The sequence below is a fragment of the Ascaphus truei genome, chromosome 4 (genome assembly GCF_040206685.1).
Source record: "Ascaphus truei isolate aAscTru1 chromosome 4, aAscTru1.hap1, whole genome shotgun sequence".
Lineage (NCBI taxonomy): Eukaryota > Metazoa > Chordata > Amphibia > Anura > Ascaphidae > Ascaphus > Ascaphus truei.
Genome location: NC_134486.1, coordinates 268,104,066 through 268,124,875, shown reverse-complemented (window position 1 = coordinate 268,124,875; position 20,810 = coordinate 268,104,066). Strand labels below are relative to the sequence as shown.

Sequence of the window (20,810 nt, the reverse complement as noted above, 5' to 3'; positions counted from 1 at the left end):
ATCTAAACACCCACTGTACCCAGCACTTCATAGTGTACCCACAATAAGCAACCAGCTTGTAGTCTTAAGGCTCACAGAAAAACCTTGTTCCTTCTTCTAACTATCTCCCCATTGCTTTAGCTATTTGCGCGCGTCCCTGAAATACTCTTCCTAAATGCATTCCAGACTTCTGATGTTAGCCATTGCAAACATATTAGAAATTGTCACTTTGAAAGTACTTAACTTAACTTAGTGCCCAGGACATACTTGAAAATGAGGTCACTCTAAATGTCATTGCTCCACAAAAGGGTGATAAACTGTAGCATACCTCAGCTCTTATTCATGTGCATGGGAGTAAAAGCCTGCTAACGTTTGTGGATCAAGGCCTCTATATATTGTACTGCTAACATGTTCTATAAATAAAGAGACATGTTCAAAAATTGCTTTTTTTTGCCACAGAAAATCTATTCAAATTTGTTTACATGTACCCACGTCCTATATGAATGTATTTAATGATCCAATTTATTTATTTTTCAGGACCATCGCGCAAACTGACAGTGACCGAGGCTGCAAAGTCACTGGAGGAGCAAGAGGAGAACACCACCCTCTTCATGATTTAAGTCATAGAAGAGGAGGGACCAGGTGCTGATCCAGCTGCCCCCAACACCTGTCCCAGCTGTGGCCCCAGGCCATCCTGTGGAGTGGCTAGATATCCTTTGCCACAGGCACTGCTGGCGTGCATGGAGGTCTCAGCAAGGCGTAGGGATTTAACAGATCACTGCCAGCACCATATCATTGTCTATGCTATTTGGCAGCACACAAGTGTCACATTGAATGTCATGGCATAGATTTCTGCAGACCTCAATGGGCTAATATGGGCCATTCAGCAGGGACTGGAGGGAATACGTACTCCAGTCCATGCCAGTACGAGAGACAGAGAGACAGAGAGACAGAGAGACAGAGAGACAGAGAGACAGAGAGACAGAGAGACAGAGAGACAGAGAGACAGAGAGACAGAGAGACAGAGAGACAGAGAGACAGAGAGACAGAGAGATATAGAGACAGAGAGATATAGAGACAGAGAGACAGAAAGATAGAGAGACATACTTTCAATTTAGTAGTGTCTCCTGACTGCTACCCAATTGCAAGGTATGCTGATAACGATGCAAAGTATATTTAAATGAGTCCCATCCCACACTTCCTAAAAGGATTTCCATTTAAAAAATATAGCGCTTATAAGCCTAAGGCCTCGGGCATGGTCAGCGCTTAGGCGGAGCGCAGGGCCGGTCACGTGAGCGGTTCGCCCAATGAGGGCGAACCAGCTCCGTGACGTCACTGCCCCGCCCCCGACACGCCCCCGACACGCCCCTGGACGACGCGCGGACCAAGGCCAGGGAAAGCACCCGCATTCCCTCAGCCTCCGCGCGCCTCAGCATGGGAGAAGGCACCCTGGACGCAGCCTAAAGCAACAAGCTAATGATTGGAATAGTGTATGAACCAACAGGACTAGAACCCACAACTACTGCTTTTCTATGCCAAGGCAGGTACCTGAGGTGTGCTCCTTTTCCATCACAGGCATGTCTCTCTAATTTATTTGGATGGTTGTTTGAGGGGATATGTATATTTATATACAGGCATACCCCGGTTTAAGGACACTCACTTTAGGTACACTCGCGAGTAAGGACATATCGCCCAATAGGCAAAGGGCAGCTCACGCATGCGCCTGTCAGCACGTCCTGAACAGCAATACCGGCTCCCTACCTGTACCGAAGCTGTGCGCAAGCGGGGAGACTATAGAGCCTGATATAAATGCGTTATTTACATCAGTTATGCACTGATTTGATGTTTGCAGTACAGTACATGCATCAATAAGTGGAAAAAGGGTAGTGCTTCACTTTAAGTACATTTTCGCTTTAGATACATATTCCGGTCCCATTGCGTACATTAATTCGGGGTATGCCTGTATACACAACTGGTGACTTCCAAAATCAAAGTTCTCCCCCCCTCTCTCTCTCCCTTTCTCCCCCCCCCCTCTCTCTTCTCTCCCTTTCTCTAATCTCTCTCCTCTCTCCCTCTAATTATAACATCCATAGTAAAATAGTAAAAACATACATAGTACATAGTGAAAAAAAGTGCACTGGTTTCTTCAAATGTGAGTAAGGCATGGGGCAGAATATTATTACTGACTGACTTTGTACAGTAACAGTTAGGAGGAGAATCCTTTCTGATAAAAAAAATGAGACCTCAACTTCTGAGTGTGCTAGAAACATTGTTTACATCCTGCCACCCACCTCATTGAGGCTGAGTTGAGTTGACTGGTAGTACCCTATGAACAACAGCACCTCATCACTACCAGTTATAGGGCCTCATGCAGTAAGCGTTGATAAGGGAAATATGGCCATGTTATAGCCAAAATTGGGTTTGAGATTCAGTAAGCGCCGATAAGTGCTTCATATCGCCAGGTTTCGGAGCCGATAATTTGGTTATGGCCAGTCGCCTGCCGATAAGCCTGTTTTCGACACTGATCGCCACTTTTTTAAATCGGCTGGATTCAACAAAAAAAAACAGCTTATCGGGGCTGATCGGCACTACGAAATTGAGATGTTATGGCCGATTTCTCCCGCCAACTAAAGTTGGCATTTTGGACGGGAGAACGATCGCTAAGGCTGCCGGAACGGCACTTAGAAAAAAAAAATCTTCTGTACATCAATGGAAGTCAATGGAGCGGGGACGTATAACAGTATAGTACTGTTTACGTTTCATTGCTCACAATACAAGGGGGATTTGCATTACAGTGTGGGGGCATTCCCTGCATTGTGTCACAGCTGACGTGTCTTATTTGCATAACATTCGACTTTTACATGTTTTCAGCATTTGCGGGTCACATTACTCATCATGTGATGATGTGCCAAGGGAAAATACTATACTACACTCTTAAAGGAGAACCTCACATCATATCACACATTTTACTCAACTCAGCGACAATTATTTACATGATGTTACACATGTCACACATGTCACACATACACAGTATATTCATCTTCCTTTACATTACACAATGCTTGTAATGTGACACGCATCTTTAAACGTTCATGTACATCTGTCTTCTCATGTTTACATATACTTTTGGGTCCTCCCTATTTTCATGACGTCACTTATTGGACGCTCAATCACATTGCATGTTTACATTGTAACCGTTGCATTACAAGCACTTCAACCTAACTTATACACACATGTACAGTAATTCATCATTGGGACACCTTGTAAACTCATTCTATACCAACTATCCTCCTTACACAAATGCATGCATATGCACACGACTATTCATTGTTGCCAACATGTCACAATAACATGGATAATTACACATGTTACACAAAACTTTTCCCACGTCAATCTCAGCCTTTTTGTCTCATTACATGACTGACTCTTGCGTTCACAAGTGTTACATGCATTGCACATGCAACTATTTATTTGCAAGCAATCTTTGTACAAAGCTTCACGTCACATCATTGCCAAATATCATCATTCCCTGCAGAATACACACAACAAATACTTAGAACAACAAGTGCACACAGCTTGCCACAGAAGTACTTTATTATGTTAATGTAACACCTTGCATTTTACTATGTCACCTGACATCATCACATACCTATTTAAAGGACGCACATTACCTGCTCATTCACAGCTACTCATTTCAAAATGTTGCGAATGTTTAGGAGACGCAGGAACATTCTTTTCTATGACATGCTTGCTGATCAAGAGAATGATATAGGGCAAGGTAGGGACACACCGAGGGACAGTGACAGTGACGCGGATACGACAGGGACAGGGAGAGGGACAGGCCGAGGGACAGGTAGAGGGACAGGAGATCAGAGGAGAAGACAGAGGAGACAACTTGTGCCTCGTCCGCGTCTGTACAGGGAGAGAACCCTGTTAGATGGGATGAGTGAGGAGGAGATTGTAAGTCGCTATCGTTTGAGTTCAGCAGCAATCTTAGCTCTTTATGAGGAGATAAGGGGGGATTTAGATTTTTTCACAGCCAGAGGTCGTGCAGTCCCTGGGCTTGTTAAAATGCTGTGCTCATTACATTATCTTGCTTCCGCGTCATACCAGACAACTGTGGGCATAGTGGGCGGGGTCTCGCAATCTACATTCTCGCGGGCCTTGACCCAGTTTCTCTATGCACTCAATAGACGCGCTAGGAATTATATTCATTTTCCTACAGAGGCAACAGAGTGGCTGGAAGTCAGGACTGGCTTTTATAATATAGCAGGGATACCATCTGTGCTGGGTGCAATCGATTGCACACATGTTGCTTTGATTGCACCTAGTCAGAGTGAGCATGTGTACCGCAATCGGAAGCACTACCATTCACTCAATGTACAGGTGGTATGTGATGCCACGATGAGGATAATGCATGTGGTACCCAAGTTCCCTGGTTCCAGTCACGATTCCTCTATCCTGAGGAACTCTTCAGTCTTCCATGCGTTCGAAGAGGGACATTTTGAACCTGGTTGGCTGCTGGGTGAGTACATATTTACATGTTCTAACACAAAACACATGTTGATTTAGGAATGTTGGCATTGTACAATTTGATCACTAATGTCAGCTTATGTGTGCTCCATTCATTATAGGTGACTCAGGATACGGAATTAGGCCGTGGCTCTTGACTCCGGTGCTAAACCCTCAAACTGAAGCAGAGGACAGGTACAATGCAGCCCATATATCTACAAGATCTGTTATAGAGAGGACATTTGGCCTACTCAAGACCAGGTTTAGGTGTCTGGACAGAACTGGTGGGGCTCTTCTATACAAGCCTCAAAAAGTGTCTGATATTATCCTTGCCTGTTGCATTTTGCACAATGTTGCACTCAGGCACAATGTACAGTCAGACCTAGCTGAGGCTTTGGTAGACGAGCATCCCACCCATGTAGCTGCTGAAAATGAACAAACAGCCAGTGGTGGCCAGACACGACAGAATCTCATCAATTCATTTTTTTCTTGTAAGTACAAACTCATATGTTCCTAGTACTACTTTTATAGTTTAATTATGTTATATTAACAATAATGTTTCTTTATATAACCTTCTGTTAGGACACAGATGAATATGGGTTGCACACCTTTCTTTTCTCTGCTGTGTGCACAAAGGGATGTGGCACCGGTATGTTATTGTTGCACAGGTTATATAATCCCTCTTCAATTGTACTTTAGTTGTGTGTATGTGAATACAACTTGGGTAACAAAGCAATAATATTTTAGCATTGTGTTATTCCTTATGCTAAGACAAAACACATATTATGCCCATAATCATTCATGCTTCTAGTATGCTTACATACAATGTTATTGGTGCAGTGTAACATGTACATCCATATGATGTGTACACCAGGCTGATTTACATTTTGAATGTCATGAAATATACATGGTGTTGTACATTTAACACCAAATACACACTTTGCTGTGTTGTTTACGGTACTGAAGATGGCATGTCAATGTTTGCAATTTATATATTGTTCCTTTGCATTATAGGTATATCTCCAGTATGACTGATCATGGTATGTATATTTGCTGACATCTCTCATAAGATGTGGCTACCTCAATCTTCCTATAATTATTGGAACTAAAAACCCAACATATTGGTTTAAACACAAATGTTACATATATGTACTTTCTGTATCATGTATATGCATTTAGCTACTCTTGAGCTTTCATGTGCATTGTATTACAAAATGATTACTCACATTTCATCACATTTTATGTATGTTTCCTTATAATTTCCATTAATGTAATATAGAGGTGGTTGGAGAAAAGGGGATAACTGTACTTATTTGTTTACTTACGGGAGCACATTCATCACTAGCATAGACACACTTTTTAAGACAACTGTTTGTGTCTCTATCAATTGGTGTAGGATCCATGTATAACACCGACAAATGATAACACCAGCTTTATTATGGTAGCTTATATCATCATATTGACTATACTATGTATTTCTAAACGATTAATAAACACAGTAAACTATAGTTAGTTAGGTTAATGAAATATACACAGAAACGTACTTCATAACATGATGGTGATGTCATATTCAGAACATCATGCATTGGAGGGGACCATAACATCTGGCCAGTAACATTATTTGCTACAGTCCCAAACCATTTTATCTACATACCCATGTAACAAGAGATTTTAAAAATAAATGGCTACTTGGTTGTAAGTGTCCTTTACATTGGGAGAAGGAGTGGCTCACTGAGTAAAGACACACACTGGCACTGATAGTTTGAAGCAGGGGAGTCTGGTTCAATTCCCGGTGTGGGCTCCTTGTGACCTTGGCCAAGTCACTTTATCTCCCTGTGCCTCATGCGGCAAAAAAACATTTGTACGTTCCACGGGCCAGGGACCTCAGGCTGAAACATGTGTCTGTAAATCGCTGCGTACAACTAGCAGCCCTATACATGAACATGCTCATATTATTATTATTATTGTTACATAGTTTCGACAGTCATACGTTCCATTACATATTAGAATACACAAATGTGTTAGCAGAGTGGGAATGGTTGTTATATATAAAACACACCATGTCATAAAATGTTAGTAGTCATTAAAGAACACTCAATAAAAATTCATGAGGCACTCTTTTGCAACATCATTATGTTAATTAAGTGCTTATGCAATATAGGCATAAGGGTATCACATTTTTAATTGTTTGTTAATAAGCGCTGCAAGCAATATAAAATTAGTTCCATATGTAGTATAGTAGTCGGTGGCTCCTCCTCACAATCATCTCATATAAAGGTAGACTCTTCTGAAATCATACATTGATCCGATTGTATCTTCCCCGACATCTCTGAAATACAGCAAACACATGATGGTCAAAGATGGCACCTTACTAGATATGCATCCGTGACAACGCGTTACGCAGCTCTATATGATTGTGTAGATACACACGTCAGTCACTTATATGTTAGAAGTAAAACTGTTCATCAGTATGTAATGTTTCTTTAAATTTGTAGCAGGCATAACTATGTATAAGAAGTGAACGTTGCCTGTATACTGAAAGATGTGCGCGCACATCTTTGTGTGCGCACGCACTTCACGCTTGGCTCCACTAACTGTTAGCGCATGCGCAAAACAAAGCGTACGTTGTGCGTTCAATACATGTTGAAAATACCAGTAAACATAACATCTTTATTTCAAATACAATGAAGACGAAACTACATTCGTTCTAAACGAGTACATCTGTATTCTTTTTAAACAGACGTGTTTGAACAGAAAGCACGGCCGATAACACAATGCGCAAATGCAATACGTGTGACGTCATGTTAAGCCAGCGTGAAACGCACGCTAACACTCCTCCCACTCAATTAACATTCGGCTAACGCCCAGGGTACGCCTACAAACACTGAGCCGCACGCATCACACACTGCAGTTACCGTTACTATAACAAAACATGACAGCCAATAGGCTTTGAGGCGCGCACGTCGCTTGGGGGCGGGACTTACATCACTAATCCTTTTTAAGGACGCCTTGGCCCATGACAAGGGTCCCACGTCATACGTGGTGGACCCGGTTTTCAATGTTGTAGATGTTGCATGATAACAAAACAGGTATGTGTTAGAGTAATGGTAAAATGTTGCTAATATGTTTAAAGGGATAGGAAAGTACGTATATTTATTCCGTCAGCAATGTGTACTACTCTTTCAGGTCCTACTATATTGTATTAGGAAACAATTTGTTTGTGATCGCTACATGTTATGCAGTCTGCAATGTTACGCTGTATCCACGCATTGAAAGTGAAAATGGTGGTTACAAAAAAAAAAAAAATTTAAACGCAGAGTCAACGCATAACGATTGTTATATTTACCATTCTTCTAGAATTAACTCTTCGCCTGGCTGCAACTGGTCGCTCCAGAAATGCAAGGCATTTTCATCCACGCTTAACCCAACCGCTGAATCCAGTATGGCACATATCTCCTCCAGGATGCGCTCATAGGAATCGCCACTGCTTTCTTCAAATAATTGGTCGGGAGGTAGGTTCATTTCTTCGGGTTCCCATTCCAATACATTTTCAGCTGAAAGGCTTGGTACATAATCATAGTACTTTTGTTCTTGTACAATGTGGGTTTCAGGAATGGAGGCTGCAGATATTGCAGCACGTATCGATTCAAACGGATCAGTAGTAGCGGATACATTGCTATTGCCATTAGGAATAAATATGCCTTTCACGACAATATAAGTGCCGTCTTTCAGGAGAAATTGTTTTTCCGGGGCAATCTTCCAGAAACCATAGGTGTGTTGTAGCTTATCCTGGTCACGTTCAAAAAAGTCATTACTTGATAAAGTGAATCTTATTGAGGAATTAAAATTCCGTGCATGCTTACGGTCTTGGTAATAAGGATATTTTGCTCGAATGAAATCATCGATTTGGCGTGTGCTTGCTTTCTGTCCGCGACTGTTCAAGATGGCTTCACAGATCATGTACTTATACCCTAAAAGGGGATTAATATTGTTAACGAATTCATCAGCCATGTCTGAGTAGCACAAAAGCTGTGTGCAGGTCTGTGTTATTTGCTCATCAAAATGAATGTGCTGAATGGCTAACAAACTCCTGTTTTTCCTTGTCAAGGTCAACAAAACTAACTACTTTGACTCCTTATTTCAAACGCCAATTGGATTTGTTTGTCTAATTGGGTTAACAGTTGTGGTTCGTGATATGGGACTGTGGGAGAAACATTTCTCCTTCTTTTATCTCGTTTGTGAAAAACATCCCTAGACTTTGAATGCGTTCACATAGTGTTTTTTTGAAAACTAACAAAGACCAGTGTGTGAAAATATTTCTTAGCCAGGCATATCAGTAAAAACACACCTGCAAAAAGAAATGTTTTTTCCCCGCTTACATTTCTGTGTGTATGTGAAAGTCTGGTTAACTCCCTGTCTGCATGAGTTTAAATACGTGTGTATATATATATATATATATATATATATATAAATATATCTCTTATAAAAATATATATATATTTATATATTATATTTAATTTTTTTTTATATTGCAGGAGTACACACAACATTGATGGCATTAAGTATACCTTGTATGAAACCTATTTAAATGGTGAGAAACATGATTGAATTAAGTAATAAACATTTGTTTAAGCACAATACTGTTAGAGTCTCATACTTAGGATATTTCTCAAACATTAGGCCTGTATTATTAAAATAGTGTTTTCACAAGGAAGCATGAAGTGTATTAGTTTGTGTATACCAGTTTATATAGTACTATATATATATATATATATATATATATATATATATATATATATATATATATATATATACATACACATATACATATATATATACACACTCACACACTCACACTCACACTCACACTCACACTCACACTCAGTGTGTGTGTGTGTGTGTATATATATTATTATACATTCTGAGATGTTATAGAAACGAACACACAACTGATTAAAGGACAAAATTAGAATGCCCAAGCAAGGCAAAGGTAAGTAATAATTTACACATAATCCTGCTGTACACGTACAAGAAAGATGTTTGCACTTACTTAGGTGTTTTAATAATTGCATGTGACTAATATGCATATGCAATTCTTACATCAATTAACACACCCAAATGCAATGTTTTGCTGCAAAGTCAATGGCAGCTTCTCTAAACTTAGCAACTGGCTCCTGGTGGACCATTACTGAACAGACGATTACAACATAAATATTTATAACACAATTAATTATGAGTGTTAACATTTCCAAAACTTCACGTGTACAAGAACATAGTTGAAAGTTTGGAAACAACACAGTCTTCAGCATACATACAATAGTAATTAAATAATCTGAAGTCAACAAAACAAGGCCAAAGACATATTTTCTGAATTATAACATTTATTTTTTTTGTTCCTTTTGCGAGCGAGTAACAGGCCTGCTTGTTGTCTCTTGAATTTTCCTTTTTCTTTTGCCACCAACTTTAGGCACAACAGAGCCACTTTGAGTGGCCTCTGGCACTTCACGGGCAGGGCTTGTGGCCAGTGACTGTTCACCTACGGGGCTTGTGGCCAGTGACTCACCTACAGGGCTTGTGGCCAGTGACTCACCTACAGGGCTTTTGGGCAGTGATTCACCTACAGGGCTTTTGGGCAGCGATTCACCTACAGGGCTTTTGGGCAGCGATTCACCTACAGGGCTTTTGGGCAGCGACTCACCTACAGGGCTTTTGGGCAGCGATTCACCTACAGGGCTTTTGGGCAGCGACTCACCTACAGGGCTTTTGGGTAGTGACTGTTCACGGACAGGGCTTGTGCCCAGTGACACATGTGAGCAAGTTGGTAGACACTGCACAAGTGATGGTTGGTCTGTTTCATGTGTGTCTTGTTTTGTTTTTGTCGCCTCCTTTGTAGGTGTCTGCTGCTGAATTTGTACAGATGGCAGCGGTAGGATGTCATCAGGAACCTGCACAGCAATGTCTGCTACTTGACCGGTAACATTTGGGCCTGGTGAATGAATATCAGATGAATGTGGTGAAAACTGACCTGCATGAACAGATCCTGGCTGGGAGGTGTTGAATTGTGGTACATTAGTCATTCTCCAGTAATTAGCTTGTGTTTGCTGAACAACTAATGCTTCGAATGAGGTGTTGATTTTTTGCAACTGTTTCGGCACTTCAATGAAGACTCTGTGGAGATGTGCCAATTGTGATACTGTTTCTTCCTGCAGTCCAATCATCCTTTCCAGCACTGTCATCATGTCTGAATGGCGACGATTTTCTGCGTCCACTATTTTTCCCTCTGAAGCTACAATTGCATCGTATGTGGAAGTTGATGGACGATTTGGCGGTACAACAGTTTCTATTGGCACCTCTTCATGGTCACATGATTGTATTTCAGTCTCTTCTGTGGCGTCATCCTCATCATACTCATCATCCTCATCACCATGATGTTCTAAAAAGAAATGTACACATTATTAAATGGCATGTTAATGTATGCTGTGTTACTATGTAATTGTACTGTGTCCTAAGTAACACCTAACATGTTAGCATACGTTTTATAACCTCATTAAAAACTACCTTGACTTACGAATAATGTTTGGACTCAGTATGAAATATGAATGAATGAAAAGTTGCTCTAAACTCAGAAGTCCTACATGATAATTAACATCACTAACACAATACATGTTGCCTTACACTTAATTTTCACTGACACTAAGTAATCCTATTTAAAGAAGATGTGCAAAACAAATAATGCACATGACAACATAACATATAGAAGAGCACATATTATATGGCCAGCAAATGATACACTCACCTTCTAGTAGTGTTGAGCTGGCTGACCCAGGTGAAGACACTTGTTCCATCTCAGGTGACACATGTCCTCCAGGGGCAACTATATATAACAATAACATAAGTTTTACATTTACATGTGTAAATATTGAACAAACACTTATTGTATGTTCTGTATTTATGATTAACTAACAACATCAGTTCCTTAACCGAAAATGTGTGTGAAAGTGAACATAAATAGTTGTAATAACACTGTACATGCCTGTGTACTTAGAATTTTTGAGTTCCCTAACATACAACATACTATGTTTCTGCAGTAATGCGTGAGGATAAATAGATTAAATGAGTACATAAAAATCATATGTTGTGTAGTGATATCAGTATCATAATGTACATAACTATCATGAGATGACCATTCACAATGGTTATCATGAAGGTGGTCATATTGCAAAAAGTGTTGTTTTTGGTAGAGGATATGTGTGGTACATTAATCGAAGATGTGGCACACCTGAATGTGGCTGTGACTCAACAAGACAACACATGCAGTGTGTGATAATGTGTCTTTCATAGTAGTTCAACTATAGATATGAGTGAACTAATGTGTGACGTACGCTTTGATAAGTAATGAGTTGTTGGGGCATTTAGTAGCTAGAGTTAAGCTTTCAAATGAGTGTGATTAACTTCAGTTGTGCTATTCAGGTTGTAAGAAAGGTATTCCCTTCCCCAAAAAGCCTAATCAGCCACACCTTTCAATGACTTGAAACAGGTGCAAATGGTGTGAACTAAGTTGACCGTGAAATGAGGCTGTAATTAGTGTGTGTGCTGAACCCCACCCCCTCTGTTGAAGTGTATGCTGTGATGAGATATTAATTGCAGCTGCTTTAACACAATGGTAGATGAGCTAAGTAGTCATCTGCAGTGTTTAAGTTATGAAAACAATGACATAACATATGATACGTGTGCCTCATTATGCTGTCTGTATATGACATAAAGCAAAAATGGACCTTTTCATAAGCAACTATAGATGTGTTAGTGCCAGTGATGTTTGTAGGCCGTTACATGCAATTTCTTTGATGCATGCTTAAAATAGGCAGTAATGTCATGTTTGTCGGAGTAAAATCAATAAAATACACAATAATATTCTACATATTTCTGTTCTGTACCTGTAGCTAGTAATAATTTCTGATTAACATGTGTTACACATGTGTACTACCCTGTTGTTCCCCATCTTCGCCCACCATCAATTGCTTCCACTGCAGCTATGCATTTTGGGAATTCACATGTAAATGAGCACGCAATGGCACGTGCTATATTAGTTACTGCTTTTAGTAGGACTACTACATATATGTCTATTTTGAGATATATATATACAGAATCAGACATATACATATATAGATGCAGGTATGCTTATATTGTGAAGACAGTATAAAAAGCAGTGTAAATATGCAAAATAACTGTAAGCAACGACACGCCTAGTACAGTAATATTTATCACCTGCTGGAAATTGTGACGGATAAATTCCAATGTCACGGTCACCAGCCAAGCCTTCCACGACGACGGTAAGTAATTTTGGCCGAAGCAGCTCCTCCAATGGAGTCAATATGAGACGTTGTGGTGTGGGCCCACCTCCAGTGCCAGTAGCATGCACGCGTTGGTCTTGTATTTTCTTTTTCAATTTGGACCTAATATCATCAAATCTTTTCCGACAATGATACTTGTCCCTGACACTATTCCCACAGGCATTGACACCAATGACTATTGTGTCCCACATTTCTTTTTTGCTTGCTGCACTTGTCCGCCCTTGAAAAACATATAAAAGATATGAGGTAAATTAATAATAATATAAGCACCAGTTTCCTACACTGCTAGCTGTTCCAAGAGATAGCAAACATGCTGTTTTATGTGTAATATGTGCAGCACATGAGCATTCACTACTAAACCTATACATGTAAGCAAGGTTGCATTCATATTGTATGCAGTTCTGGCAAATTGACCGCCTGTGTTTATTTGTCCTTGTAAGGCATGATAAAAAGCTGTGTTTCCACACTAATGAACATAGAAAGATATTGTGTACCCATATTTGCATATGAACAAAACTCAGATGACCTAGGATCACATGTATTTGAATAATAAATGTAAAGTTACACTTACCTACTAAATGTCCATAGAGACTGTCATAGTGCTCCAGAATGCCAGTGACAAGAGCCCTATTTTCCTGGTCATTGAAGCGAGGATTACGTGGCTTCTCCACACGTTTTTTCCGAGCAGGTTTAGGGTCAGAGCTTGGCTGGTGCTGACTGGACTCTCCTTCTTCCAATGGAAGAGCCTCCAAAAGCTGGCCACCAGCAAGCACGCCACCACCAGACACCCCATCAGCAACTGCGCCACCAGCAGCACTCCCAGCACCAGCACTCCCACTCCTAGCACCAGCACTCACACTCCTAGCACCAGCACTCACACTCCTAGCACCAGCACTCACACTCCTAGCACCAGCACTCCCAGCACCAGCACTCCCACTCACAGCAACAGCACTCCCACTCCCAGCACCAGCACTCCCACTCACAGCAACAGCACTCCCACTCCCAACAACAGCACTCCCACTCCCAACAACAGCACTCCCACTCCCAGCAACACCACTCGCAGCACCAGCACTCCCACTCCCAACAACAGCACTCCCACTCCCAGCACCAGCACTCCCACTCCCAGCAACACCACTCGGTGCACCAGCAACATCACTCCCCTGAACAGAACGTTCACTCCGACGCGTACTCCCACGAGTAGCACTCCCACTCCCACCAGCATCACTCTTCCCACGCTTTGCGGGCATACTTCCAGCACTCACAAAAAACAGACAAGAAATGTACAGGCAATCACACGACCCATTTCCACATATAAAACAAGACAAAGATGTAAACAAAACAACAAAGGACAAAGCTCACCCTATACACAACAAGTCTCTCAGTCAATATGCAAATCTTCAATCGTCCAGCTCTGTGCGTCTCTCTCTCTCTCTCACTCCCAACAACACAGAGAATGATTAGCAGTACACGTTGCCTTTAAATATGGCGCGCAATCAAAAACATGCTTGTTTCGCCTGATTCAGCAAGATTTGTGATTGTGCAACCTAACAGCACCCCGCCACGCACGCCGATACACCTGTGTGTGATCGGCTCATCATCGTGAGAGTGGGCGGATTTGTTTTCTGGTTGATTTTGAATGTATTCGGCACTTACTGCATACGGAGAGGGAAAAACGCCAATAACATGACTAATCGATAAGCTTGCCGATTTCACATAATCGTCGCTTACTGCATGAGGCCCATAGTGCCTGTGAAAGAATCCTCCAATGCAGTAAATAGTCATTTCTGAACTGCCTCTTTTTCTTACATATGGTCATATTTGCATTAGTCTGGTGAAAGTTGGAAACTTTTGCAGTTAAATGTCAACCATTTCCTCGTGTTAATCTTCACAAACAATTTAGCAAATATGTATTGTAACTTTGAAAATGTGTAAAAACGTTTGTAGAGCAAACAGCAAGACATCTACTTGTAAAGTCAAAGGGGGCTATGCACTAAGCTACGTTAAGTGGCTTTAAGAGTGCAAAGTGCTTTTAGAACGTGATATTGCGCTCAGCGCGATTCACAGAGCAGCGCTAACAGGCACATAACGCTCTTAAACTGGCTTTTTTCCTGAAATTTTTCTAAGTCCCACCAAACACATATGAACAGCTAAATACGCTGATTTTTGCCAGCATGCGGGATTCTCTAAGCTACGCTAAGAGATCGTTCTTTAAAAACGCGCTTGAAAAAAACACGCAAGCCCAAGGCAGGTGTAAAAGGATCAGGACTTAGAAAAATGTCTTTGTTTACATCTTTGCAGCCACACCATCCATACAACAGGCCGGCGGGTGTCCCTGGCTGACCCCACAGGTGATCCCTGTGGGTGTCCCGGGGTCCCCATGGGCATCCATGGGTCCCCACATGCGTCCGGGGGTCCCCGAGGGAGTCCAGGGGTCCCCGCGGGTGTCCGCCAAGGTCACCTCGGGCATCCCGGGTTCCCCGCAGGCCTGCTGTACCAATGGTGTGCCCCAAAAAAATAAACAATATTTTTAAATAAAGCCCCCCCCCCCACCTCCTAACACATACAATACAGTAATTGGCAAAATGACTATTATCCACATATGGATAATAATGCATTTGCCCATTTAAAATACATTAATCACAATAAATACAGTAAATACATATTGCACTTACCTTTTCCAGGCACCCACGATGAAGGCCATCTTCATCCTCATCCTGCCCATGTCCCCTCCGGGGCTGCAAAACATACAAAAGAATAAAAAAAAGCCAATGTAATGTCCCCTAACCCCTTAATCACCTTAGCAGTCATTAACCGCTTTAGTCATTAAGGGGTTAACCCACCCTCACCCACCACTCGGGAGGCCTAAACACCCTCCCCCCACTACCCACCCTGTGAGGCCTAACCACCCTCACCCACTACCCACCGGGAGGCCTCCCCACCCTGGCAAGGGGACAATACGCCCTTTTCCCACCCCCGCTACCCACAATAAACAGGACTATATTTAATAAACTATACATAACCCACCCCCTGTGCCCCCCCTCCCCATAAATACATGGTTTATTCTTTTACATACAGGGTTAATACCCCAGGCCCACAGGAGTCCCCGGTGGTCCTGGCTGGTGTCCGCAGGCCCCATAGTGGCCCAGCAAAGAGGTGCACACAGGGTCTGTAGGCCTACAGGTGGTCCCCGTCAAGTGCCGTGGTCCTCCAGGTGGTCTCCACGGGTCACCGTGGGCCCCAAATGGGGTCTCCACGGGTGGGCCCGCAGGTGTTTAGGGGGCCCTGGGTCAGCCCCACAGGTGTCTGATGGTCCTCGGGTGGTTCCAGGATGTGGGCCCCCCGGTTCTTCCCCGCATGTGTCCCCCATGGACCCGCAGCCTTGTACCCGTGGGAGTCCGGGGAGACCTCAGGTGGTCTCCAGAGGACCCTGCAGACCTAAGGAACCAACCCTGTATGTAAAAAAAATAAAACTATCCTATACATTTTAATAAATAAATACCCCCACCTCAAACAAATACAGTACAGTAATGTGCAAAATAACTATTATCCAGATATGGATAATAGATTATTTGCCCATTATTAAACACATAAAACAGCATCAATCAAATAAATAGACTTCTACTAACCCCCTGGCAAGGAGATGGTAGTCCGGTCATCAAACGGGCTCCATTGGCAAAATAATACATTGAAAATACTTTCAAATGACAGTTAACCCCTTAATCACCTTAGTGGTTAATAACCGCCAAAATGATAAGGGGTTAGGGGACATTACATTGGCTATTTGTATTCTTGTGTATGTTTTGCAGCACCGGAGGGGGACATAGCCAGGATGAGGATGAAGACGGCCTTCATCGTGGGTGCCTGGAAAAGATAAGTGTAATATGTACTTACTGTATTTATTGTGATTCATGTATTTTAAATGGGCAAATGCATTATTATCCATATGTGGTTTATAGTAATTTTGCCCATTACTGTATTGTATGTGTTAGGGGGTGGGGGGTGTGTGTGTGTGTAGTATATTGCTATGTTTATTGGGGGCAATTGTCCCCAATAAACATGCTATTGTGCCTTGACCCCTTCATTGCCTTAGCGGATAGACGCTAAGGTAATGAAGTTGCATTAATGTAAATTTTTATAATAGTGTGCTGGAGCAGGGGGTCACCTGAGCGGAACCTCATTGATTTCTGGCTCAGGGACCCCCTGCTTCCCGAGGTATAGGCCCCGGTATGGGGCATCGGATGCCAGTGTCACCGCCATCTTTATATCATCCACGTTGCATCTTAGATGCTGTAAAGATGGCGGCGACACTGGCATCCGATGCCCCATACCATCGTACGTGAACTTTAAGCACAATAACAGGGGGGAAAAAACCAACACGCACGATATGACAAATTTGAGCATGTATGATACAAAATGGGCTGATCTCCTTAGTGAATCGCGCCTCCGGCTTCACTTTTTGGCGGACCTGTTATTTGTTTTCAGCCCAGCACAATAGCTCGGAGCTTAGTGCATAGCCCCCAAACTCTCAATCCAGACAGTTTTATCTAAGACAAAAATAAAGTCATATTTTAAAGGCATCAATACCTCTTAGGAAATAAATGAATAAATGACCAGAACATATATTTCGTTCATTTATGCCATTTAGAGGATTTATTTTGGAGGTGATGGACTTATCCTTTTCTCATACTTTACCTGGGCTTGACTAAGAGTGCATCAAACATTTGATTGACAGGAAATATCCTGTTTGTAAAAATGTTATACATTCTAAGTGTATCACAAATTAAACGTGTCACACATTGCATTGTTAAGTAGTTTACAATGTTGTTTACTGTAGCTAACTGGGATGACTTCTTCAACTAAGATGACACGAGGATAAATGTATAAGGTCATTTATTCAATTTTCATTTGTCTAGAAGCACAAGTTTATCGAATATTAAGTAGAAATACAGTAAAGCTTTGCAATTTTACAGCATTGTTATATCATCTTGATTACCTTTTAGCTATAAAATTGATAGAAGCATACTGGTGAAGATCATTCATCTGTATTTTAGTAAGGCCTTATACATTATGGTTTTAAGAAATTCATGATCCTAATCAATTTACAGACACCTAAGAACCTGAGCTCTGATGTTAACTCCAGGGGTATTCAAATTACTATAATGCCAAATCTCAGGAAAATAAATATACAGGGTGCAAATTGCATTGTATCCCAGCACGTATCTCAATCATATACCCCAAGAAAGACAGCTTTACTCATATCTAGAGACAGGGGAATCTTTCGCCAACATTCACATTTGCCATAAATGTGCCAGTTCCTTTCAGCCATGGATATTTGTGGCTCAGTCTCAAAAAGGAGCATTTGCTTTTTTTTCTATCACTGTATATTCACAATCAAATTCAAATCCATATACATTTGAATTAGAAATCAAATGTTTAAAGTTCACTCTGAGAGTAGTATAAATAGAGGCGCAGCCTTATTTCTAAGCTATTGTGTTCCTGGCTTCACTTGGTCTGAGTTACTTACTGGGTAGCTCCTTATGCTGCTGATGTACTAAACTAATGCTGTTTGCGCAAATATTTTATTATATAATATTATTATTTACTTAATAAAACTAGTAACATTTAATGTGAGTGACGGGACAGGCCCCTGTCTGTATCCATTTCCTGGCCTGGGGTCTGGTTTGGACTCTACGTTACTGTCTGTGTCTATTGTCTAATACATTATATAGCAGTATATTGTTATTATTGTTATTATTATTACTATTAAAAAGAATAAGAGCGGGGGCGCGTGCGTGAATGCTGACGGAATGGAAGCCTGATCTCTATGCCCTGCATCCCCCGGCACTTTAAAGAAGTGAAAACTGCGCTAAAACATAAACAAACTGCCACCGGAGATCAATACAGACATCGGATAAGCTCAGGATGTCCACCCGATCCAAAACAAGGCGAAATTTGCCAAATCTCACAGATTACTTCAAGGGAGCTGATCAGGCGTGAGCGGGAGGACCTGTGGCTTCAGCCTCAGGCAGGGGCTCAGACTCTGAGAGGGACACGATGGAGGATCGGAGATCAGAGAGATTCAGAGAACTGGTCACGAAAAGGGACCTTAAGTAATTCATAGGTGAAATTAAGTCCCTCTTTCAGGTGAAAGATGCTAACTGCCAGATGATAGATGACAAGGACAGCATTGGTTGAATTTGAAGGGATTCAAATTCAAATCTTTCAGGATCTATCCCCTCATACATTAAGGAGAAAGAGAAGGTTGCAACCTGTAACAAAAATTTTACGTGATAAAGGTATTTGGTATCGGTGGATTTTCCCATTTGGATTATTGGTTATAAAAAGGGATAAAGCTTTCTCCATGAAGGATTTGGACGAGGGAGACAACTTTCTGGAAAAATTGGGATATTAAGAGTAGTACCAGTTCCACTTGACCTAAACCTAAAGAAAGGAGAAAACACATAGGGGTTAGCAAACACCATAAACAGAAGTCAGATCAAAGGTCATGCCAGCAATACTATCACATCTTCACAAAAGTTTTTTGTCCAGATATACTAGATGTACTGTATCGGTTGCTGTGATTGTTATATGAATTGTTATTTGTCGTTGTTGTTGTAAGATTTTACAAATGTGCTAGGGGGCGGAGGTGGAGTAGGGCTGCTCTGGTTGTTCAAATGCATCACGTTCTAGGTGACATGGGGCTCTATGCAGTAAGCGCCGAAAAAGTGCTCTCACAAAGTGTTCCCTATCGGCATGATTTTGGCGATTTGCCCTCGCAGTATTCAGTATTGGCCGAATCCCTAGCGAATCCCTGGCGAATCACTGCGAAAGCAAAACGCTGATGTGCCGGTGATAAAAAAGCCTGGCTCCCGATAACCTGGCGATAGGCCATTTCTGCCGATATGTGTTTGCAGCAGAGAAAGACCCACCGCTCTCTCTGCGCAAACCTCGGCAAAATAAAAATATATCAAAACAACTTTTACTCATAATGTAGATGTGCAGGGGGTCTCCGGAGCTGAACCGCATTGGTTTCAGGTCCGGGGACCCCCTGCTTCCCGAGATACAGGCCCCTTTATGAGGTGCCGGTATCCCTCTGCATTTAATTGTCCCGATCAAGTGACCGCGGAATGTAAACAAAGCAGAGGGATACCGGCACCCCATAAAGGGGCCTGTATCTCGGGAAGCAGGGGGTCCCCGGACCTAAAACCAAAGCAGTTTAGCTCCGGCGACCCTCTGCACATCTACACTATGAATAAAACACCCATAAAAATAAACAATCATTCCTTACCTTTGTGGCTATCCGCTATGGTAATGAAGCAGCATTAATGTATTTTTAATAATAGTGTACTGTGAGTAGGGTGTCCCCTGAGCTTAACCGCATTGATTTGTGGATCAGGGACCCCCTGCTCCCGAGTTACTTGTCCCGGTATGGGGCATCGAGTGCCAGTGTCGCCGCTATCTTTATAGAGCCCACGTTGCGTCTTAGATGCTTTAAATATGGCGGCGACATTGGCCTCCGATGCCCATACCGGGGCCTGTAACTCGGGAAGCAGGGGGTCCCTGAGCCACAAATCAATGCGGTTCAGCACAGGGGACCCCCTGCTCCCGCACAATATTATTAAAATACATTAATGTTGCTTCATTAACATAGCGGCTATCCGCTAATGCAATGAAGGGGTTAAGGCACAATAGCATGTTTATTTGGGACAATTGCCCCCAATAAAAATTGCAATAAACAACATACACCCCCTATGCCCCAAATAACCCCAATACCCCCATTACATATATCACATTTTTGGGATGCACCGCAATGATACTAGAGGCCGGCGGGGGCCCTCGGGTGTTCCCCGCAGGCTTGCAGTACCAATTCTGTGCCCCCCCAAAAATACAACACATAAATACTTTACAATAAATACACCCTCCCCTAGAACATACAATAAAGTAATGGGCAAAATTACTATTATCCAC

General features: G+C 42.0%; 1 protein-coding gene and 1 long non-coding RNA gene across 2 annotated transcripts; one reads left to right on the top strand and one right to left on the bottom strand.

The window, feature by feature from the left end:
- The first annotated feature begins 7,800 nt into the window (after positions 1-7,800).
- LOC142492076 (uncharacterized) lies at positions 7,801-11,048 on the top strand. Its single transcript, XR_012800717.1, has 3 exons — positions 7,801-8,003; positions 9,027-9,082; positions 10,385-11,048. It is a non-coding gene; the product is annotated as an uncharacterized LOC142492076 (long non-coding RNA).
- On the bottom strand, positions 9,849-11,361 carry LOC142492075 (uncharacterized). Its single transcript, XM_075594793.1, has 2 exons — positions 11,288-11,361; positions 9,849-10,924 (listed from the first exon to the last, which is right to left on the bottom strand). Exons 1-2 carry the CDS (start codon positions 11,334-11,336, stop codon positions 9,873-9,875), a joined length of 1,101 nt encoding a protein of 366 aa, XP_075450908.1. The 5' UTR covers positions 11,337-11,361; the 3' UTR covers positions 9,849-9,872.
- Positions 11,362-20,810: the final 9,449 nt, after the last annotated feature.